Source organism: Podarcis liolepis (genome assembly GCF_965112155.1).
Source record: "Podarcis liolepis genome assembly, chromosome: 10".
Lineage (NCBI taxonomy): Eukaryota > Metazoa > Chordata > Lepidosauria > Squamata > Lacertidae > Podarcis > Podarcis liolepis.
The window spans coordinates 45,870,441-45,890,615 of record NC_139562.1 but is presented as its reverse complement, the minus strand read 5'-3'; the positions used below and the strand labels follow the sequence as shown (position 1 = coordinate 45,890,615).

Below are 20,175 nucleotides of genomic sequence, written 5' to 3'. Positions count from 1 at the left end.
AAAAACAATGAGAAGCACAAATACAAGATGGGTGACACCTGGCTTGAGAGCAGTACATGTGAAAAGGATCTAGGAGTCTTGGTTGACCACAAACTTGACATGAGCCAACAGTGTGACGCGGCAGCTAAAAAAGCCAATGCAATTCTGGGCTGCATCAATAGGAGTATAGCATCTAGATCAAGGGAAGTAATAGTGCCACTGTATTCTGCTCTGGTCAGACCTCACCTGGAGTACTGTGTCCAGTTCTGGGCACCACAGTTCAAGAAGGACACTGACAAACTGGAACGTGTCCAGAGGAGGGCAACCAAAATGGTCAAAGGCCTGGAAACGATGCCTTATGAGGAACGGCTAAGGGAGCTGGGCATGTTTAGCCTGGAGAAGAGGAGGTTAAGGGGTGATATGATAGCCATGTTCAAATATATAAAAGGATGTCACATAGAGGAGGGAGAAAGGTTGTTTTCTGCTGCTCCAGAGAAGCGGACACGGAGCAATGGATCCAAACCACAAGAAAGAAGATTCCACCTAAACATTAGGAAGAACTTCCTGACAGTAAGAGCTGTTCGACAGTGGAATTTGCTGCCAAGGAGTGTTGTGGAGTCTCCTTCTTTGGAGGTCTTTAAGCAGAGGCTTGACAACCATATGTCAGGAGTGCTCTGATGGTGTTTCCTGCTTGGCAGGGGGTTGGACTCGATGGCCCTTGTGGTCTCTTCCAACTCTATGATTCTATGATTCTATGAGTGGAGTGACCGGCTGTGACAGGTGAAGATGGAGAGAAAAGAGGATGACATTCGGATGGGGGCTGAGCCCAGAGAGAAGAGGCTGGGGGGGAGCAGATGCTTTCGGCTCCCAGGGTCCTGCTGCCTCAGCTGGGGAAGCAGGAATCTCATTTCTCCCCTACTCTTTGAGACAAAGGAACACAGCCAGGGAATCTTGAGAGGGAGTCAGCCCACAGCTAGGGAAGGAGAAACCAAAGTCTGAAGGTGGGGGGGGGGGGGGAGACTCCTTGGGGGGGTGCCAAGGGAGATGTAAGTGGGTAGGAGGGGAAGCACTTTGTAGATGTTGGTCTCCAGTACAGCATTACAGGTGCTTATCAGGATTAGAAGGAATTACAGTGGTACCTCAGGTTACATACGCTTCAGGTTACATACGCTTCAGGTTACAAACTCCACTAACCCAGAAATAGTACTTCAGGTTAAGAACTTTGCTTCAGGATGAGAACAGAAATTGTGCTCCGGCGGCAGCAGGAGGCCCCATTAGCTAAAGTGGTGCTTCAGGCTAAGAACAGTTTCAGGTTAAGTACGGACCTCCGGAACGAATTAAGTACTTAACCTGAGGTACCACTGTACACATGATAGATAAGAAAACTAGAAATATCAACAGCCATTGCTTGATTCAGGGATGGTGAGGGGCTCAGAGGCCCAAAGTCTAGGAGATCTGCAAGCTTTATAATCTATAAAGATGGTGATGTATCCGGCTGGTCAGCTGCTCACTGGGTCCTGCCAACATCTTCAAACCACAGGAAAAGACTTCTGTAGCACCTGGAAAGGGAGGATCCCTTAGGAATCTAAGAATCTGTCTCGCACTGTGTTTGCCGGGCAGCTTTATAGATTACTTCTATATGAGCCCGCTCCTCCTCCAGTTCAAGCTATCAGTAGGGTCTGGGTGGGTTCCAGCATCTTTAACTGGGATCCTGGTGGTCTGCTGATTGCCAGTGCTTCTTTCCACCCACACTCCCAAACAAAACATTCTTTGCAATAGCTCACAGGCTTCAACTTGTCACATCTCCTAAAACCAAGCTGCTGGTTTTTGATATTATTTTTTAAAGAAAACCTTATTACTTTAGAAATAATGGAGATAACCTAATTTATGGTTTGGGGTCATTTTCCAGCAGTGATAGAGTGGTTTTGTTACGAATGCGCTGACCAGCAAATCCCCGCTAGCAGTTCTAGTTAGCGGGTTAATGCTCATTTGAGCATTGAACACAATCAGTATAGCGACTAGCATAGAAATATTGATTTGGCCTTTGACAGGGTTACCAGGTCTCAGGGTCTAACCCAAAATTGGCCTGAAACCTATTCTTGCCTCCTTAGAAGTGGGTCCCACGAGGTCCAGTGGGACTTAGTCCCAACTAAAGAAGTATAGGGCTGCGGTCTTAACCTGTTCCCAGGTGAAAGTATTAAATCTCAAGGCAAGGAAGCAGAGAGAAGGGAGCAAGCCATGTTCCTGCCACCATCAGCCTTCTTCTAACATTTCCAACATGTTCTTCCAGTTTCATTTTCTCTCCTTTTATGGGAGAGAGTAAACTGAAAGGTGGACACCCAAGCTTGTATTATAAATATATTTTGGAAATGCATTGGAAATTGGACAATAATTCCGCAAAGGAGATCAGCTTGAAGGGGGAAGCTTGGGATATCTATTATCTGTCTTTCTCAATATGTACGTTGAGCCTCAGAAAAACTAGCAGCCCTTTTATTGGGGAAGCTGGAATATGCCTGAGAAGGCTGTACAGCCTAAGAAGGATGAGAGTCCTGCCACAGTTCAGTCTCGTGCCTCTATTCCTTACTACTCCCTTTTATTTTACATGACCGAAATCATCTATAAAAGCAAATAGTTCAGTCTCAAAATTAACAAGAGCATGAGCTCATGCAGGCTTCCTAATCTGAGCTGTCTAAGGAAATAATGATAAAATATAAACATAGGGACTACATGGAAGTTCATGGAGGATAATGTAAATCTTATACTACATTCAGAGGCATCACTTCCTTTTCCATCTGTTTCCTTCAAAATAGCCTTGCAGATGGTTTTTCCAGACAGCTTTCTAGATTAAGGTAGAAATCTCCCCACAATGGGATTTGGAAATATTAAGCCCAAGCCTTGTAGTACCAAAGTGTTTAGTTGTAGATTGGACCAGCAGCCTTGGTTACTCTAGGCCAGACGTGAGAAACATTTTTTACTCCCAGAGCCATGTTCCCTTGTGAGGAGCTCTCAGAGGGCTGCATGACATTGCTGAGTGGAACCAAAGGCAAAGAGCGGGCAGAGGAAGGGATGTATCTCACCTTTGTATATACAATAATAGGCTACATTCAAGCCATGTAAAAATGCTAGGTTTCTGTTTGTGCGCACACTATAAACACGAGAGATCATCACAATTCTGGGATACATTCCAGCCGGGCAAAAGCACTTGAGGAGTGTTCAGAGCAGGGCCCAGACCAAAACATTTTGGCACCTGAGGCAAACCACAGAATCACACCCCCTACCCAGTTTTACCAGCAGTGGTTTGGAATAATTTTTGCTTATAGCACCAGACTTCTAAACTATTTCTTTTTCAATGAATCCAGGGACACTTTTCAACTTCAGTCAAATTCAGTGGATTTTGTCAGAGGACTGATTTGTAAATCCGGGGACTGTCCCTGGGAAACGGGGACGTCTGATAACCTTATTCTAAACACGACTCTAATACAGACCACTCTGTAACTTTCCCCTACAATGCAGCACACAAAAATCCAGTTGTAGTGTTTCGCGCCCTCTGGAACAAGAGGTTACCTGCTTTTAGCGTTCCAGTTCTGATACCAAAGATCATTGTGTGAGCTCTGTGTTACCCCCACCCTGCCTTCCCAATGCACACACAGTAACACACTGTTGCAGTTTCCAGTTGTATTATTTTTATTTATTAATGATCATGCATCTGAAATACTTTATTTTGTCAGAAGTTGAAAGGTATTCTTTTGTGTATGGAACATTTTGTTGTATACAGGTTTAAACTTCTAGACCTGTGTTTTCAAAGATGTCTTGTTTAGTTATTTATTTAGTTGTTATTGTTTTAAGAAAATTAAGCTCCTATCTCTATTTTCATCTTGAATAATACCACCAGTTTTCTTTAGAATATTATGCAAAATACAGAAGAGTCTAAGGTAGTGTCCCCCTCCACCTTTTTACTCCAGTTCTATAAATGTCATTATCTTCCAGCTTTCAAACACACAGCAGGGCAAATCCATTCACTAAATCTTACTTTAGGGACAGATGCTTTCTAGCTTAGAGCCATGAAGACACTATGTAAAATTCAACGGTATCTTCAGACAGTTAAAGAACCCAGAGGATTTTCCATTTTGCAGCTGAAGAATGCAAGAGCAGGTTACACTGTGAAATGATATTCTCTCAGTATTAATACGGACTCTTAAATCATAAGATATGTGTATGTCCACATGATAGCTGTGAAATGATTTATAACTACAGAGAGAACTCCTGCAGTGAACTTGTTTTAGAAAAGGTTACCAGATCTACATGTAAGCCACCAGTTAAGTTTAAACATATCTTGCAGAAAAGTTAGGTACGCTATGTTTAAAGACAGAATGTTTATTGTGCCCTTTAAGCTACTGCCCTTTGATAGGTCTGTTTGAGGATTAAAAGATAGGTAAATTTAACAACGACACAAAATTAGTATTTCTAGTAAAATCTCTTGTACTTTTTTGCTTAAATTGTTAAATAAGCAATAGAGGAAAAACAAGCCAGTTTCCTAATTTGCAAGCAGTTTGCAACAGCTGTATCCTTGGCCAGAGTGTCATATGGGTGATTATATTGTAAAATAATACAAAGGAAATAGTTATTTTTAGGGACGCATCATGAAGATTATCAAAGTGAAACTTTTTTTAAAAAAAAGACAGGACATACTTTATTTTTATCACTTCTGAAGCATAAGAACAATATGCGTGTAAATCTGTCATTTGACCAATTATGTGAAAGGGGGTTTCAAAAACAAAGGTTTTTATAATGGTGATATTGCAAGATAAAGCACACGTAGCCATACAGTTGCCCCCTAAATCTCCTCCCCTTTTTCTGAAGGCTCTAAAGCCGCCTGTCAGTAGCCCAACTGCTGTGGACTTCAGAGATACAAACTCACACATACAGTGGTGCCCCGCAAGACGAATGCCTCGCAAGACGGAAAACCCGCTAGACGAAAGGGTTTTCCGTTTTGGAGGTGCTTCACAAAACGAATTTCCTATGGGCTTGCTTCGCAAGACGACAATGCCTTGCGAGTTCCTGCGGGTTTCCCCCCCTTTTTCTAAGCCGCTAAGCCGCTTATCAGCTGATCCGATCAGCAGATAAGCCGCTAATAGCGCTAATCCGCTAATCCGTCAATGGGCTTGCTTCGCAAGACGAAAAAACCGCTAGACGAAGAGAATCACAGAACGGATTTTTTTCGTCTTGCGAGGCACCACTGTACTTATTAACTCTTTTTACTCATCTCCTATAATTCCTTTCCCTTTTTCCTTTCATAGCTAATCTCCTGGCCTACTTAAATTCTTCAAGGCTGAGGCCTGGTCTGTGGGAATCTTGCCTAACAGCAGCAAGTGTCTATACCAGGCTTCCTCAACCTCAGCCCTCCAGATGTTTATGGCCTACAACTCCCATGATCCCTAGCTAGCCGGACCAGTGATCAGGGATGATGGGAATTGTAGTCTCAAAACATCTGGAGGGCCAAGGTTGAGGAAGCCTGGTCTATAATCAGTAGCCATGATTAGCCAGAAACTGTTGCCTAGCAATAACTGGATAAGCATATGTTTACTTACATTGCTTGGAAAATGCATTTTTAACAACAACACCACCACCACCACGAATATTTTAAGCAATGCATGTGAAAAAGCACATACTAAACATTACCCCTGACCTAAGACAAACCAAACAACCTGTTCCCCCAAAAACACAAGAGGAATCTTTCCAGAAAAACCACCCCGACAAAGCCTAAGGCAGAAAAACTCACAATACCTGTCAATATGCCAGAGTCTCTCATCAAATATTTAACTTATTCAAAGAAAGCCATAGCTTATTCTTTCTGCACTAAATTTGGCATGAGCTCTCCTCACAACTTCCTCTCCTACACTCCCTCTCTTACACTTAAGTTTCAGGTCAGTGAGTGGAGCCATTTTCAATCTATATCCCTTAGAAGCTACTGCCACCATTTCTCATTATACAGTTCAGCTGACTCTCCTTAGCGTAGGGCCACAACTGTGCCCTCTAGAAAGATCAGGCCAGAGACATATTCTGTGTTTTAGACAAGTTGTTATTTAATCTTACAAGGAAACTAAATTGTTCTTGTGGTACAATAAATCCCTGTCTTTCCATCGAAATAATGCCCAATTAAGTCACATCATGAAAGCAAAAATCCACAGTAGTAACTCCAGCAAAGTCAAGCAGTAGACAAAGAAAATAATCAGGCAAACACTGACTGAAGCCCACTTAAACCATGTAGTGACATACAGTGCACCCTGCTTAGTGAGGCATTCTGTAGGATATGTGCCGTCTCAGACGTTGCCATCAGCTGTGCCTTATTTGAACCCTTTTGAGCTATATCACAAGCCCCAGTCCTATTTCTCTGATAAAAAAAATTCTGAACATTCCTCAAGGAATTTATAGTCGTACTTGCTGAACTCTTCGTTCATGTAATCAAAGGGGAGGTCAAGGGAAAACCAGGAAAATTTGCGCTCTCTCTCTCTCTCTCTCTGTATCCAATTCAGACATTGCACCCACTGAAGAATGTGCTTGTTAAACCCCTTGTATAGCTGGGACTTCATTTTTCTTTGTGAAGTGGGCTGCTATGTATATGGCTGTGAGCTGTTCAGTGCTTGGAACCCTCCTTGACTGGCGCTCATAAAAATGTCACTATGCACTTCCACTTTGAAAGGCTCTTTTATCTTACCTTCCTGAAGCCCCCTTTCCAAAGGGTAAGCACGCTTGACCAGGAAGCAGCAGCTTGGCCTTCCCACATAGCTAGGTCTTAATGAGGTGTGCACAGCTCTTGGCTTTCGACTTTCAATCTCTTTCGTGTAACTTCAAAGCTGCTGTATTCACATTTGACAAGAGGCCTACAGCTAGTGTTTTGGCTGGTATACATGTCTCTTTGCTCTCTCGCATACTCAACGCAGCAGAGTTGATCGTAGCCATGTGTACAGTGGTACCTCAGTTTACGAACTTAATCCGTTCCTGAAGTCAGTTCTTAAACCAAATCCATTCTTAAACTGAGGTGCGCTTTCCCTAATGAGGCCTCCCACCGCCGGTACCCTTCCACCTTTCGGATTCCGTTCATAGACTGAGGTAAAGTTTGCAAACCGGAACACTACTTCCGGTTTTGCAGAGTTCATAAAATGAATACAGTGGTACCTTGGGTTAAGTACTTAATTCGTTCCGGAGGTCCGTTCTTAACCTGAAACTGTTCTTAACCTGAAGCACCACTTTAGCTAATGGAGTTTCCTGCTGCTGCCGTGCCGCCGGAGCATGATTTCTGTTCTCATCCTGAAGCAAAGTTCTTAACCTGAGAGACTATTTCTGGGTTAGCGGAGTCTGTAACCTGAAGCATATGTAACCTGAAGCGTATGTAACCCGAGGTACCACTGTAGTTTGTAATCAGGACTGTTCGTAAACTGAGGTACTGCTTTACTTGGAAGTTCAATATGTCTTACTCTTGTTTAATTGTACATAGGATTGTAACCTTCCTTGTTTACCTTTGTTCTCATGCACCCTTCTGGGAGGGAAAAGGAGAAGCATCTGCTGCCACCACTGTGCCCTGATCTTCTCATTTGTGCCTGGCCCTCATCCATAACAGATATCTATGCAAAGATGCCATTTGTTATCCAACCAACAGCTTCCTTGAGGAACAAAACCTCCTTTGCAAAGAAGGTTGCAGCAGCTAAAGACCAAAAGGATGACAGCCATCTTTAAATATCTGAAGGGCTGCCATGTGGAAGGTGTAGCAAGCTTGCTTTCTGCAGCTTGAAGGGACAGATTCAGATTGCAAGAAAGGATATTGCAAGAAAGGAAGGATGGTAACAGCCATTCAAGAATGGAACAGACAACCCCGGAAGCTGGCAGACTCTCTTCCACTGGAGTTTTTTAAGCAGAGGTTAAGCAGGATTCTTCACCTGCACTTCCTACATTGAGGGTCCCGTTCCAGCTCTCCCGCTCTATGATTCTGTGACTAATGGGGAATGGCCTCAATGGCAGCTTCTCCTTTCCCTGCCAGACAAGAGTATGATATAAACAAAGTTCTAATTCATATGTACATTTACATGGATGTAAGCCACTGAATTCAATTGGACTTCCTAAAGTGCACAGGATTGGACTGTAGCTAAAATTTTGTTTCTCTTTCTCTTTTCCTTTCTAGTACAGTGGTACCTCAGGTTACATACGCTTCAGGTTACAGACTCCGCTAACCCAGAAATAGTGCTTCAGGTTAAGAACTTTGCTTCAGGATGAGAACAGAAATTGTGCTCCGGCGGCAGTGGGAGGCCCCATTAGCTAAAGTGCTCCTTCAGGTTAAGAACAGTTTCAGGTTAAGAACAGACCTCTGGAACGAATTAAGTACTTAACCTGAGGTACCACTGTACTGCCCATTCCTAGTTCCCTCCACCCAGGAAGACATATTTCCTGTTTATAGGAACAGAAGAATTTGCTTCATACCAAGTTAGGCCTCTGGTCCATCTGGCAACAGGCAGTGTCTCTCTAGGGTCTCTGGCACATTTCTACCTAGAAATGTTTCTGCTCACTTCCTGCTTTAGGCCAGTCACCTATTCCTAGCATATCCCACCTGTGAAGATACTGGAGAAGGTATAAAGTAGCTGTAAAAAGGGACTTTGTTCTTGTACCACAGGCATCAAATTTTAGTTCCTGAACCATGTTTTTTCTGTGCACCCCCTCAATTAGTACAGCTAACTCCCAGATAGTTTGCACAGTGGTGCCCCGCAAGACGAATGCCTCGCAAGACGAAAAACTCGCTAGACGAAACGGTTTTCCGTTTTTCGATGCGCTTCGCAAGACGAATTTCCCTATGGGCTTGCTTTGCAAGACGAAAACGTCTTGTGAGTCTTGCGATTTTTTTCGCTTTCCCCACCTTTTTCTAAGGCGCTAAGCCTTTAATAGCCGCTAAGCCGCTAATAGCGCTAAGCCGCTAATAGGGTTGCTCCGCTAGACAAAGAGACACGCGGAACGGATTATTTTCGTCTTGCGAGGCACCACTGTATTCCAAAGATGAGTTATCTTAGGTCTATAGCCACTTGTGATGGGAGAATATCCTGATTTTTTAATAAAAAATAAAAAAATTCTGTTTACATGTAAGAGAGTATGGAAAAGAGTCAATCGCTATTCCCCTGCCTCAAAAAAATACCTGCTCCCACTTTCTGCCTCAACAGCAAAACCATTGAAATAACTAACAGGATGTTGTAGAATAAATTCCCTTACATTTTAGATGTTGTAGAATAATTTATATTTTATTAATAAGAATTTGTCTTACCAATATTGTTGTATTTTATACCACTCATTTATAAAATAACTTTTAAACATAGTGGGCCAACTATATTTAAGTACTGTAAGTTCTGCTTGATTTGCATTGACGCCGAGTCCCTGACAATGAATCTTTCTGCCTCGTAAAAGAAATCCAAGGCTGTAAGACTGTACCCACTTACCTTGGAGTAAGCCCTATTAAACATAAAATGTGTACTTCTGGGTAGAAATGCATGTTATGTAGTAGCATCTGATCTCAGATTAACCTATATGTAAACAAATTGGACTTTGCTGTCCAAGAAACAAGAGGGGCAAACTACAGAGATTATAAAGGCTAGAAAAATGTAGAGAAACAGGAAATAAAAGTGCATGAAAGGGGAGGGGGAAACAGCAGCTCTTAGGAAACCAGGGATTCCTATATCCTGGTATCCAAGCAACTCACTTGTCAATCACAGCTCTGACTTCAATCATTGGTTAAAATCATGGAAATGTGGGTGCAGCCTGGCTGGCTCATCCCACAGAATCACTGAGACATTGCCTGCTCATTTTGCTTGACAGCTTTCCTTCTAGGAGGACTAGGGTTTGGTTTGGTTTGGTTTGGTTTGGTTTGGTTTGGTTTGGTTTGGTTTGGTTTGGTTTGGTTTGGTTTGGTTTGGTTTGGTTTGGTTTGGTTTGTTTGTAATGAAAGCTCAGTCTGGGTATTGTATCCAATACTAGTTCTACACAAAGTAAAACATTGGAATTAATAGCCATGACTAACTAAAGTCCATTAATTTTGGATACATCTGGCATGGGCTCAGGTGCAGTTGCTTCAATGGCGTCACTATAATCTGGCCACGATGACAGGTCCATTTCAGTGGATGAAACAGCCACTGAGAATGTTTTCTAAGCAAATCTTTGTATAGTCAGAAAACCCTGGGATTCAGAGGTATCGGTATGAAATTTATTTGCCTTTTATGTTGCCACTGATGTTGCAGTAAGCAAATGCTTGTCACTGAAGTAAGTGGATCATGTCTCCTGTTTGAAGAGGCGCCGTGTAAATATTTTCATACCCACCTACAATCAAACTGCTTTGCTGAGGAATACAGATAAATTATTCCCAGATACACAGCAGCTCTTGGAGCACGTAGGACCCAGGGCAGAAGAGGTATCTGCAGGTGCCAGTTTCCACACATGGATTGCCCATGCTGGATTTGAAATTGTACACATTCTAGCTTTCATATCTCAGTTTTTAACACTGCTCATATCTTGTTACAAGTGTCATGGGTGTAGGGACGAAATGGCTGCCATGAACAGCAAAAAAAAAGGATGGCGATGGTACTCTGTACCAGTGAGTATCATCACAAAAAACCACTGATTAGATGAATGGAGTCACCGAGTCTTTTAATGGCCCAGTGACTTTTAGCACTGTCACAACAGATCAGAGGATGAAGCCTGAAATTCCCAGTGCTCAAACTAGGATAGACGACAGACAACACTGTGATCTTACTCCCAGAACTGGCACAGCAGATTCCCGCCATCCTTTGCAGCATTTTACATACTGCACACAAGGTGCAGTAAGCAGGTAGGGCCAGCAACAACCACAACTGGGACCCCTCAAGCCTCCTTAGAATGGCAGATAAATGTCTGTTTTGTATGTTTCCTTTATTTGGAGGTGTTTAATAGCAAATGAGCCATACCTGGGTGACTTCCCTCTGTCATTTGGCAAGCAAAGGATGCCAATTTTTACTTATGATGCCAGAAACCACTGTACACATCCCCTGCTGCTAAAGCAGGGGCGGAATCATATAATAGAGCTGCCTGGCAACTTCCTTTGTGAAGACTGCAAGGGATGCACCATAGTAACTTGCTTTAAGATATGAGTAGTGTTAGGTGGGATTATGGGCAAGGCCAGGCAAGGAGCACACTCTGTCTCACCATTTTGGACAAGTCACTGTCTTTCAGCCTGAACTATAAAACAGGGTTGATGCGAGAGAGAGAAAACGTGACAATGAAATATTTGTAATGTATCTCCACCATTCTGCACAGGCTGGGAAAGGAGTTTCGACAGTAAACAATTACTAGCAGGGGGCTGTGTAAAATTTACCTCAGCAGCAACTTACATATGGTTGGCAGTGGAGGAATAGGACGATGGCTGGAAATGAGTTATTGTGATGAATGGAACTGTATTTTTGCGATAGGTTACTGCCTTTTTTGTGATTTAAATATTGAAGTGGTACCTCGGGTTACAGACACTTCAGGTTACATGTTTTCGGTTTGCACAGAAGCGCTGAATCGCACAGACGCGGCGCTGTGGGTTGCGAACATGCCTCCCGCACGGATCACGTTCGCAACCCGAGGTTCCACTGTAATTGAAAAGATAAGGTCAGGGGTTAGCCGACACTTGGCTTCTCTCTCTTTCGTCTGCCCATGGCTTTGATCACGCTACATCTTTCTTTGTGCTTCGTTCTCCAGAGACTATCTCAGGGTCATGGCCTGTTTCCTAGTCAAGAGGTATAAACCTACTGGCTTAAATATTTGAGGCCCACAGTTTTAGCGGGGGGGGGGCGCTTTTTTTTCCTCTTCTTCATGCTTTCCCCATTTCCCACATAACCCAGAGCAGACTAAACAAAACCAGTGTGAAATCTCATGGCTTGATGCTGCTATGGTTATATTTTTTAAGCTGTCATCCATTCATTTGTACTTGTGTTTATTCCCTGGATTTACAGCTTTTTCAAGCCTTTTTTGGGGTTGGATGTTTGAAACCTTTTGAGAGAGAGAGAGGGGGGAAAGGGATAGCAGTAAGCAGTGGCCTATGATTAAAGCCTAGCGTTGTTTCTTTCCCCCTGCATGCTGCTCTTGTGCAGTAGTGTCACACATGGTAGCATTTAGGATCCCCTTCACAGCTGAAGTGTTTCAAACACTAATGAATGGAAGTTTGGTCACATAATGCAGACAAGCTGTAAGGCATGCTTTGCTGAATGGTGTGTGGCAGTGGCCTGGGAAAGGAAGAGAGTTATAAATTGTGTCAGTTAGCCACCCAGACAAAATGAAGCCATGTGGAAAATCAAATCTATTAAAGTATGAAGACTGTTATAAGCTGGTCATTCTTAAAAGGTCTCAGTTTGCTGTACGGGTAAATGTTTACCTATTCGCCCTAGATCTTTTTCACATGCTGTCTCACAAGATGATGTGCAGCATTTGATAAAAATCAACTTCTCGCTCACAGGCCCCCTTTTATCAGCAATGTTTATTGTCTCCAGTTTACCACCCATATCCTGAAAGGTACTGCTGCACATTAATTGAATAAGGAGTGTAAAAAGGATGGCAAAGTACAGCAAGGTCAGGAGATGGCCCCTACATATTTTAAGACCAAAGGGAAGGGGAGGACTCCGGCTGCTGAGAGAGAGAGAGAGAGAAAGAAAGCAAAATGAAGCTGTGTCGGGTTTTTGTTTTGTGTGGTTAACGCAGATTTTAGACACTGACTTTCAAAACAATGTTGTCTTTAACACTCATTTTCGGCTTCAGATGGAGTGCCGTAGTGGCACTTGGTTTAACAAAATCTCAATAATGGCTGAGTGGGACTATTGTGGTGTAGTGTATAGTGTGATAGGTTAGGATGTGGGAGGCCAAAGTTCAATTCCGCACTCAGCTGTAAAGCGTGTTGGGTGGCCTTGCTCAGGTTTCTATTTCGAAGCCTAACCTGTTTCTCAGGATTGTTGGCTGGGTGGATAAATGAGATAAGCAACTATAAAGTACGGTTGTGCACTGAAAAGTCCTGGAGACAGGACGGATAACAAAAGAACCATTCACATTAGATTCACAGCTTTAGAAGAAGCTCTTGCCTTCTCCCCCATCTGAAAGCTGGAATAGTTTGCATTTCTTGCCATCTATTTTCCTCCATGCAGTTGTTTAAAGGTACATGCAATGCCTCCAATCACAGACAAAGTACCATACGAAGGCATATCCCCCTGGCACACTTTGGTGTGATTCCCACAGTTGCAGTATTACTTGTAGTATTTGCCACATTAAAAAAAAAAAAATCGCTACAGGGTATACCAGTAGTTTCTCATGGAATGTAGCTGTTGTTTTATAAACAGTGTATATTTATTCACTGAAAGGTACTTTTAGGCCCCAAACCGTCACAAGGTGGCTTCCGACATATAAAAATACAATGTACACCATCAAAACATCTAAAATACTAGCACAAATAACTGTAAGAACATCTGTAGGACACCACAGCAATGAAAGAACAATAAGAACAGCACTCAACCCAATATAATATCATTAAAATCAGGTCAAATTATTGAATCCCATTCAGCACCAATTCAGACAACAGAACCATGATATATATAAGGGGTCAGCAACCTTCAGACCTTGTGGGGGGCCGGACTATATTTTTTTTTGGGGGGGGTGAACGAATTCCTTGAGCTTGTTTGGATGTTCTAGCAGGGGAGCGCAGCTATCGTATACCCTTGACCGAAGAACGGTACACTCCTTCTATCTGGGATGATCGTCCTCTTGCACCGAGCGCGCAGCTTCGGGAGGGAGGCACATGGAGCGGTGAGGGAGGAAGGGGACACCCGCCTAGCCAGCCAGATCAGCCGAATCAACCCTGGCGATCAATGGGGTGACAGATGTCGCAGCCAGATCGCCCTCACATCCGTGAACGAATTCCTATGCCCCACAAATAACCCAGAGATGCATTTTAAATAAAAGGACACATTCTACTTATGTAAAAACACGCTGATTCCCGGACCGTCTGAGGGCCGGATTTAGAAGGTGATTGGGTCGCATCTGGCCCCCGGGCCTTAGTTTGCCTACCCATGATATATATTCTATAAGGGAAAGAAACTTGGAATTATATACTAATTTCATGCCTGTTTGGAATTAGTATATAATTTGATGCCTGTTTGAAGACTGTTCCATTTGATGCCTGTTTGAAGACCTGCAGAGATTAAGCCATTTGCACCTTGTTTGGAATTGAATTCCACCAATGGCTTTCCTGCTGAGAATGCCCTCCTCTCCCTCATGTAAATGGACTCTGTTGACTAGTTTTGAACCTAGAAGCATCACTAATTCGCCATTTTGGTTGCACATTTCAGGAACAGACTGAAGAGACATCCTCACAAGAATCTGCAGAAGATGATTAGAAGACCACACATTGCAATTTCTACCTCATCAGCAGTTGGGTCTTTTGAAGGGAGAAGACACTGCCGTGACCACTTGCTTCTGTTGCCACAACCTTTCCACTTTGGCCTGAGGGGGGACGGGGAGGGGGGGGGAAATCACATAACCTTAAAAAGGACTTATTAATCACCTTTGTTGTAATCCCTTCACTGCCCTGGTTTTAGTGAAACTGCTGTAACACAGGGGGACACAGATAATGATGCAACATTTAATTACTGTTTTCTCTTTTATTTTGCTTTAACCTACTAATAGTTTGTTTGAGCTGCTAAGTAAGGGTGAATGGGTCAGTAAATCTCTGAACCGGCTTTTAAGTCATTCACTGCACTGCATATAAATAAGACTTTTGTAAAATATTAATTATAATGGGCATTCAAATAAGAAGGCCTTGGTGTCTGACACCAGTCCTTACAACACCTCTGACAACCCACTCCCCTAGCTTAGTAATTTCCCTGTTTAGAACACCAAAGATAAGGATTAGATACTACTCTTTTTATAGCCTTGTTCTAGATTTGTGCTTGATTGATTGATATTTTTTTTTAACATTACTGGTATTTCAAGATACATTGATGGCTGATATTTTTTCACTTAATTCAGCTGATATTCAGGAAAGAAAGCCACAAGAAAAAAAGGTACTTTTACTTTGCGAAAGGGAAAAAAACCTGACAAAGATACATTGTATATTCACTAATACACATATATCTGCAGAAGTAGTACTAAACAGAACTCAACAACACACCTCTGTGGGAACACATTGACGTCTCTTCAGGTAGACCAAGCTTTCTGGGAAGCCTCTGTTGCTTACAGACGGTTGACAGCAGACCCTCTCTCACAGCAGACATTTAACAGCTAAAATTTGAATTTAAAACAATACCTCAGAATTGTTCTGAATCATGGTCATAAACTGGAACCGAGGGCAAAGAGTCAAATTCTTCGTTTGACTTAGCTCACTACTGTCGGTCCCGTTCTATTGTCTCGAAACAAATGGATCTCTGTTCTTAAATCACACATCTCAATGCAAGAGCCAACACCGTGTACCTCAAGTGAGCTTGTTATTACTTTTCAGCAATATACCTTGACATAGGATGGTTTGCTGGGCAGCTTTAACCCAGTTACATGTCTCCACCTTTTTCACTCAAAGCAGCACTTTTTAGCCACAAATGCAATATTACCCCACTTTTCAATACTACCTCTGATACGTACCATTAACTCAACAGTCATATAAACATTTGCTGCTATAATCATGCAATGCAGATTATTATTATTGGGTAGGTAAACATTAATTTCTGCATTTCCCCCTTATTTCTACTTTTGTCACCTAATTTCAGCCAAGGAGACGATACTTTTAGTGTTTTTCAGCATAACCATGTAATTTCCCCCCTTTTTATGCCTTTACTCTGCTAAATTTCTATGTAATGTACCATTAACTTGAATATATTTTTGTACCGAATTGCTCATAAGGTTTGTAAGGATAATTTTCTTCGATAACACTGCATGACAGGAAAAAAATAATAATTAACCGCAATGTTTAAATATTACTGTCCAAGTTTGTACCTCAAATAATTTTTTTTAAGGAAATGGACTAGTTGATTGACAAAGACCTACCTCCAGACTATAAATGGAATGAACTTGTTGTTTCTTTCAACATTAGTTTTTGAGAAGATTGAAACATTTAGGACTGCAACAAATCCCTGATCAAAACTATTTTTTTGTAAATGAACTTTGTGGGAAATGAATGCATTAATTACTTTCCTATTAAAAACAACCCTTCAAAGAAACTGGAATCTTTGTAGGTGGGAGGCAACAAGCTCAGCTTTTTGCATAATGCAATCACGAATATGTGCGTGTGTTTTAAAAAACTAGTAGATTGTATGCGAATACTTTTCAAGTATTTTCCATGTATTTTTCACAAATGTGATTTTTTAAAAAAATATGTGTCAACCAGATTTATTTTAAATGCTTCTTATGTAGAGTTTGTTTAATACTTCTTTCTCTTTCTCCTTATCCCTTTCTACGTCTCTCACACAGCCTGCTTGCTAACATGGTTTTACTATTTGGGCCAGGGGTAGTTTCTCAGGAAGGCTTTCTTCAGTATGACTCAAGTACTTAGCCAAATGCAACTAAGGAAAACTACTTCCTGGCTGCCTCACAATAGAGAACATTAAGACACAAGCGCCTCACTAAGGAACAAGAGTACTTATTGCTGTGGATCACCAAGAATGGAATTAGCGGCAGGGTAGGGGTGGAATTGGCATCCTTGCATTACCAAGCTGCCTTATGGGCCCTAAGTCATGTCTATTCAAGCTGTTGCCCGGGATCAAAAGCACAGTGACTGTGCATGGAGGCATTTTAGCCCCCTGAAAAGCCCTTCACCTTTTCCAAAAAGATTGCAAGGTGCTCTGGAGCAGCACCCCATGAGGCACAGTGGGTTCCTGTTTGAAGAAATTACCTAATTCATAGGGACACTGGGGCAGGACTTGATAACATGCTCTATTACCTCTGTCATGGAGTTTTCAGATGCACACAGGCCACACTCCGAAACTCTTGTAAGTGCCCAAGGTGCACACGTAATCCATTCAGGAGGGGAGAATTTCTCTTCAGTTTTAGAGAGTGTTCTGAACACAAAAACGGGAAATCCCCGTGGAGAAATGCATTTGAGAGACTTGTTGAAGGGAATTAGGTAGCCCTTGGCAGCGTGGTATATTCCCTGTTCTGGGGCATCTGGATTGGTGTAACAGCATGAGACGAAACAAATGTTATCAGTATATGTGGGTCAGATATCAAACTCCATAGGACTTTACAGCTCTGATGAAATTAAATCTTATATTTTCTGTAATATTGTAGAACAATCAAAATACATTACTACCTCTCAGGGTCTTCTATACCTCATTTTTCAGACTGAAAAAAAAAACTGCTTGTGACCACTGAAACAGAAAGATCATCATAAAAATTTATATATATATAGTTTATTTTTGTGGGAGATAAATTTTATAGGACTGTTCTTTGCTGTCATTGGTCACAGCTAAATAAGACTGGACATTAACCTTTCTGCCGTTTCTGCAAGAGGGATGTGCTTGCAGAAGAAAAGTATCAAGATGTATAACTACAGTTTACTTTTTCCTGTTTCCTTTGCCTGTCTCCTAACTCTTCGCTTTGTTATTCATATAGAGTTTCTGACTACGACTGTACTTTGAATTGCTTGCTTGTTGAACATGTTCTTTTAATGGATTATCACCGTCTGTTCAGCACAATAAACATAATAGCCGCTGTAATCCCCATGTTGTTTGATTCCTAGCGTTTTGTCACAGCTCCATGAAATAAGCAATAAAGTTTGGTCCCCGTGAACCAAGTTTGTAAAAAAAAAGATAAAAGAATGCATGCCAGTTATCTTTGTTCAAGCAACATGGGTCATACATGAAAGATTCATATCAAAATATTCCTAGGAGATATAGCCATACTATGGTGAGCTTTAAAAATTATAAACACACTTCTATATATTTATTTACATCTTCAGCAACTTTGGATGTACAGCTGCTTTGACCCAGCATGCACAGCAAACAAGAGTTTTGATATCTCCACAGATCAGACCATGGTCTAGACTGCCCCTGCCGCCATGCATTTCATTGTATCATGGTAGCTACATGTTGAAGCGTGTTTTTGAAGGAGATGGTGGATAAATTGCTTTAAGAAACTACACTGAATCTACTCTCATTCGTAAGGCATTACTGTATTGGAATTCTTTGCAAATGGAATTGCCACATAGGATCCACATTATATGGAGTATCGTGCTGTATCTCACAGTGGTACCTTGGGTTACACACGCTTCCGGTTACAGACTCCGCTAACCCAGAAATATTACCTCGGGTTAAGAACTTTGCTTTAGGATGAGAACAGAAACCGGGCTACAGCAGTGTGGCAGCAGCGGGAGACCCCATTAGCTAAAGTGGTGCTTCAGGTTAAGAACAGTTTCAGGTTAAGAATGGACCTCCGGAACAAATTAAGTACTTAACCTGAGATACCACTGTATTTAAAAACACATTTCTCTGCTACACACCACAGTATTTTACAGCAAGTGCATTTTTAAAAGTTGGAAGTTCCTAAGGCACATGTACTGTATAATGTTTCCCTATTACACAATTAGGTAGCACACATCTCTAATTGGGTGTAATCGTGTCGGAAGTGTTTGGTGTTTGAAAGCTCACTTTCCCTTTATTTTACACAAGCAAACACATGCACCATCCCACAAGCACAGTCATTTGTGCATTAAATTTGGTGTGGCTTCCCTCCAACTCCCCACTTTGTTTTCCCTCAAAGACGAGCAGGGGGGGAAGTTGGAGGGAAAATGTGCCAAGTTGGTTCTGTAGGATCAAAGCCGCTTCCCACTGACAACAGCAGCAACGGCACATTATTTGTTTACATGGACACATAACGGCACAAGACACTGCAATGAACGAAAAAAACCTAAAGTGAAAGAAATCTGGAAAATTCCAGAATAAAAGGGCAAATGTGAGCTGGGATTATTTCGTTTGCACTCTTCGTCTCTTTGTTGGGTCCCCCGCCCTATAAATCCAGTATTCTTATAGTAACCTTTCATACATAAATGAAACATTAAATGTTTTAAGAGAAAGCTCCGTTTATATTTATTGCATAAAGACCAGTGAACCGGCAACCTCCAGCACAGATTAACATTTCATTGAAATCACTAGACTTTACTTCCAAGTAAATATGTTTAGTTTTAGGGTGTGATAAAAATAAGGTCCTCAAGCAACTACTGAGTTGGGTGGGCTTAACTGAAGCCAGAATTTATTTTTTTCTTAGAAAATAGGTGTAACACAAAGTAGTTGATATGAAGCCAATATTTTTCCTTAGCAGACACATAAAGTTATATGGTGCATCTCTTGTGTTCCAAAGGAAATATGTTTGAGAAAGACATATAGTAATTTTTCATTTTCTATGGAACACAGGAAGCATTCACAATATTCTTTCTATCTGCTTTCCATTAACAACTTCAGAGTTGTTTCCAGTCATTTTAGTAATTATCCTTGACCTGGAAAAACTGACCTTGAACACTACATTTTCCTCATGCTAAAAAAGAAAAAAGAAAGAGGGGGATCTGCATACATCAATTTTACTCTTTTCAATCCTCAAAGCTCTAAATTATGGATATGCTCAAGGTTCTATATACTCCTCAGGGATGTGCAATCCTGACAGTGTCTTGTCTTGAATAAGCAAAGGCCATCAACGGCATTGTCAAATGCACAAATCATTTTGTTACTGCAAACATAAATGGACAGCAAAGAGGCTAAAGTGACAAGTCTTTCTTTTGTTAGAGATGGGTCCGACAAAAGGCTCATTTAGTTGTTGGAATTGAAAATGAACAAATCTGACAAAATGCACCATAATCAAATATATATCAGGTAGTCCCAGAGATTCCTCAAATTGGAATGAAAGCAAAGGGGAAGGCAAACACGAAATTCCACATCTTGTGATATATTCTCATTAGCCAAAGGGACAATGAGGTGACGGAAAACAGATTTTGAAGAAGCAAATGTTCCCAGATATCTCAACCCATAGTATCTGACAGAAGCATAGATACTGCAAGATCCACATTATAAATCCTGACCTCATCATTCAGACTTTATCAGTGAAGTTTCCATTCACTGGGATCATAAGTGCGCATAGCTTGTGACATAACAAGTCCAACATAAAGCCCTTTCATAGATGCTTTAAGCATTTATA

General features: G+C 41.7%; 1 protein-coding gene across 3 annotated transcripts in view; it reads left to right on the top strand.

The window, feature by feature from the left end:
* HMGA2 (high mobility group AT-hook 2) overlaps positions 1–17,708 on the top strand; it is a 134,479-nt gene extending 116,771 nt beyond the window's left edge. For all 3 annotated transcript variants that reach the window (XM_083463872.1, XM_083463871.1, XM_083463873.1), the window contains one exon: positions 14,355–17,708. In XM_083463872.1, the coding sequence (XP_083319998.1) occupies positions 14,355–14,402 (48 nt within the window). In that variant the 3' untranslated portion in view covers positions 14,403–17,708. The remainder of the gene's footprint in view (positions 1–14,354) is intronic.
* The last annotated feature ends 2,467 nt before the right edge of the window (positions 17,709–20,175 follow it).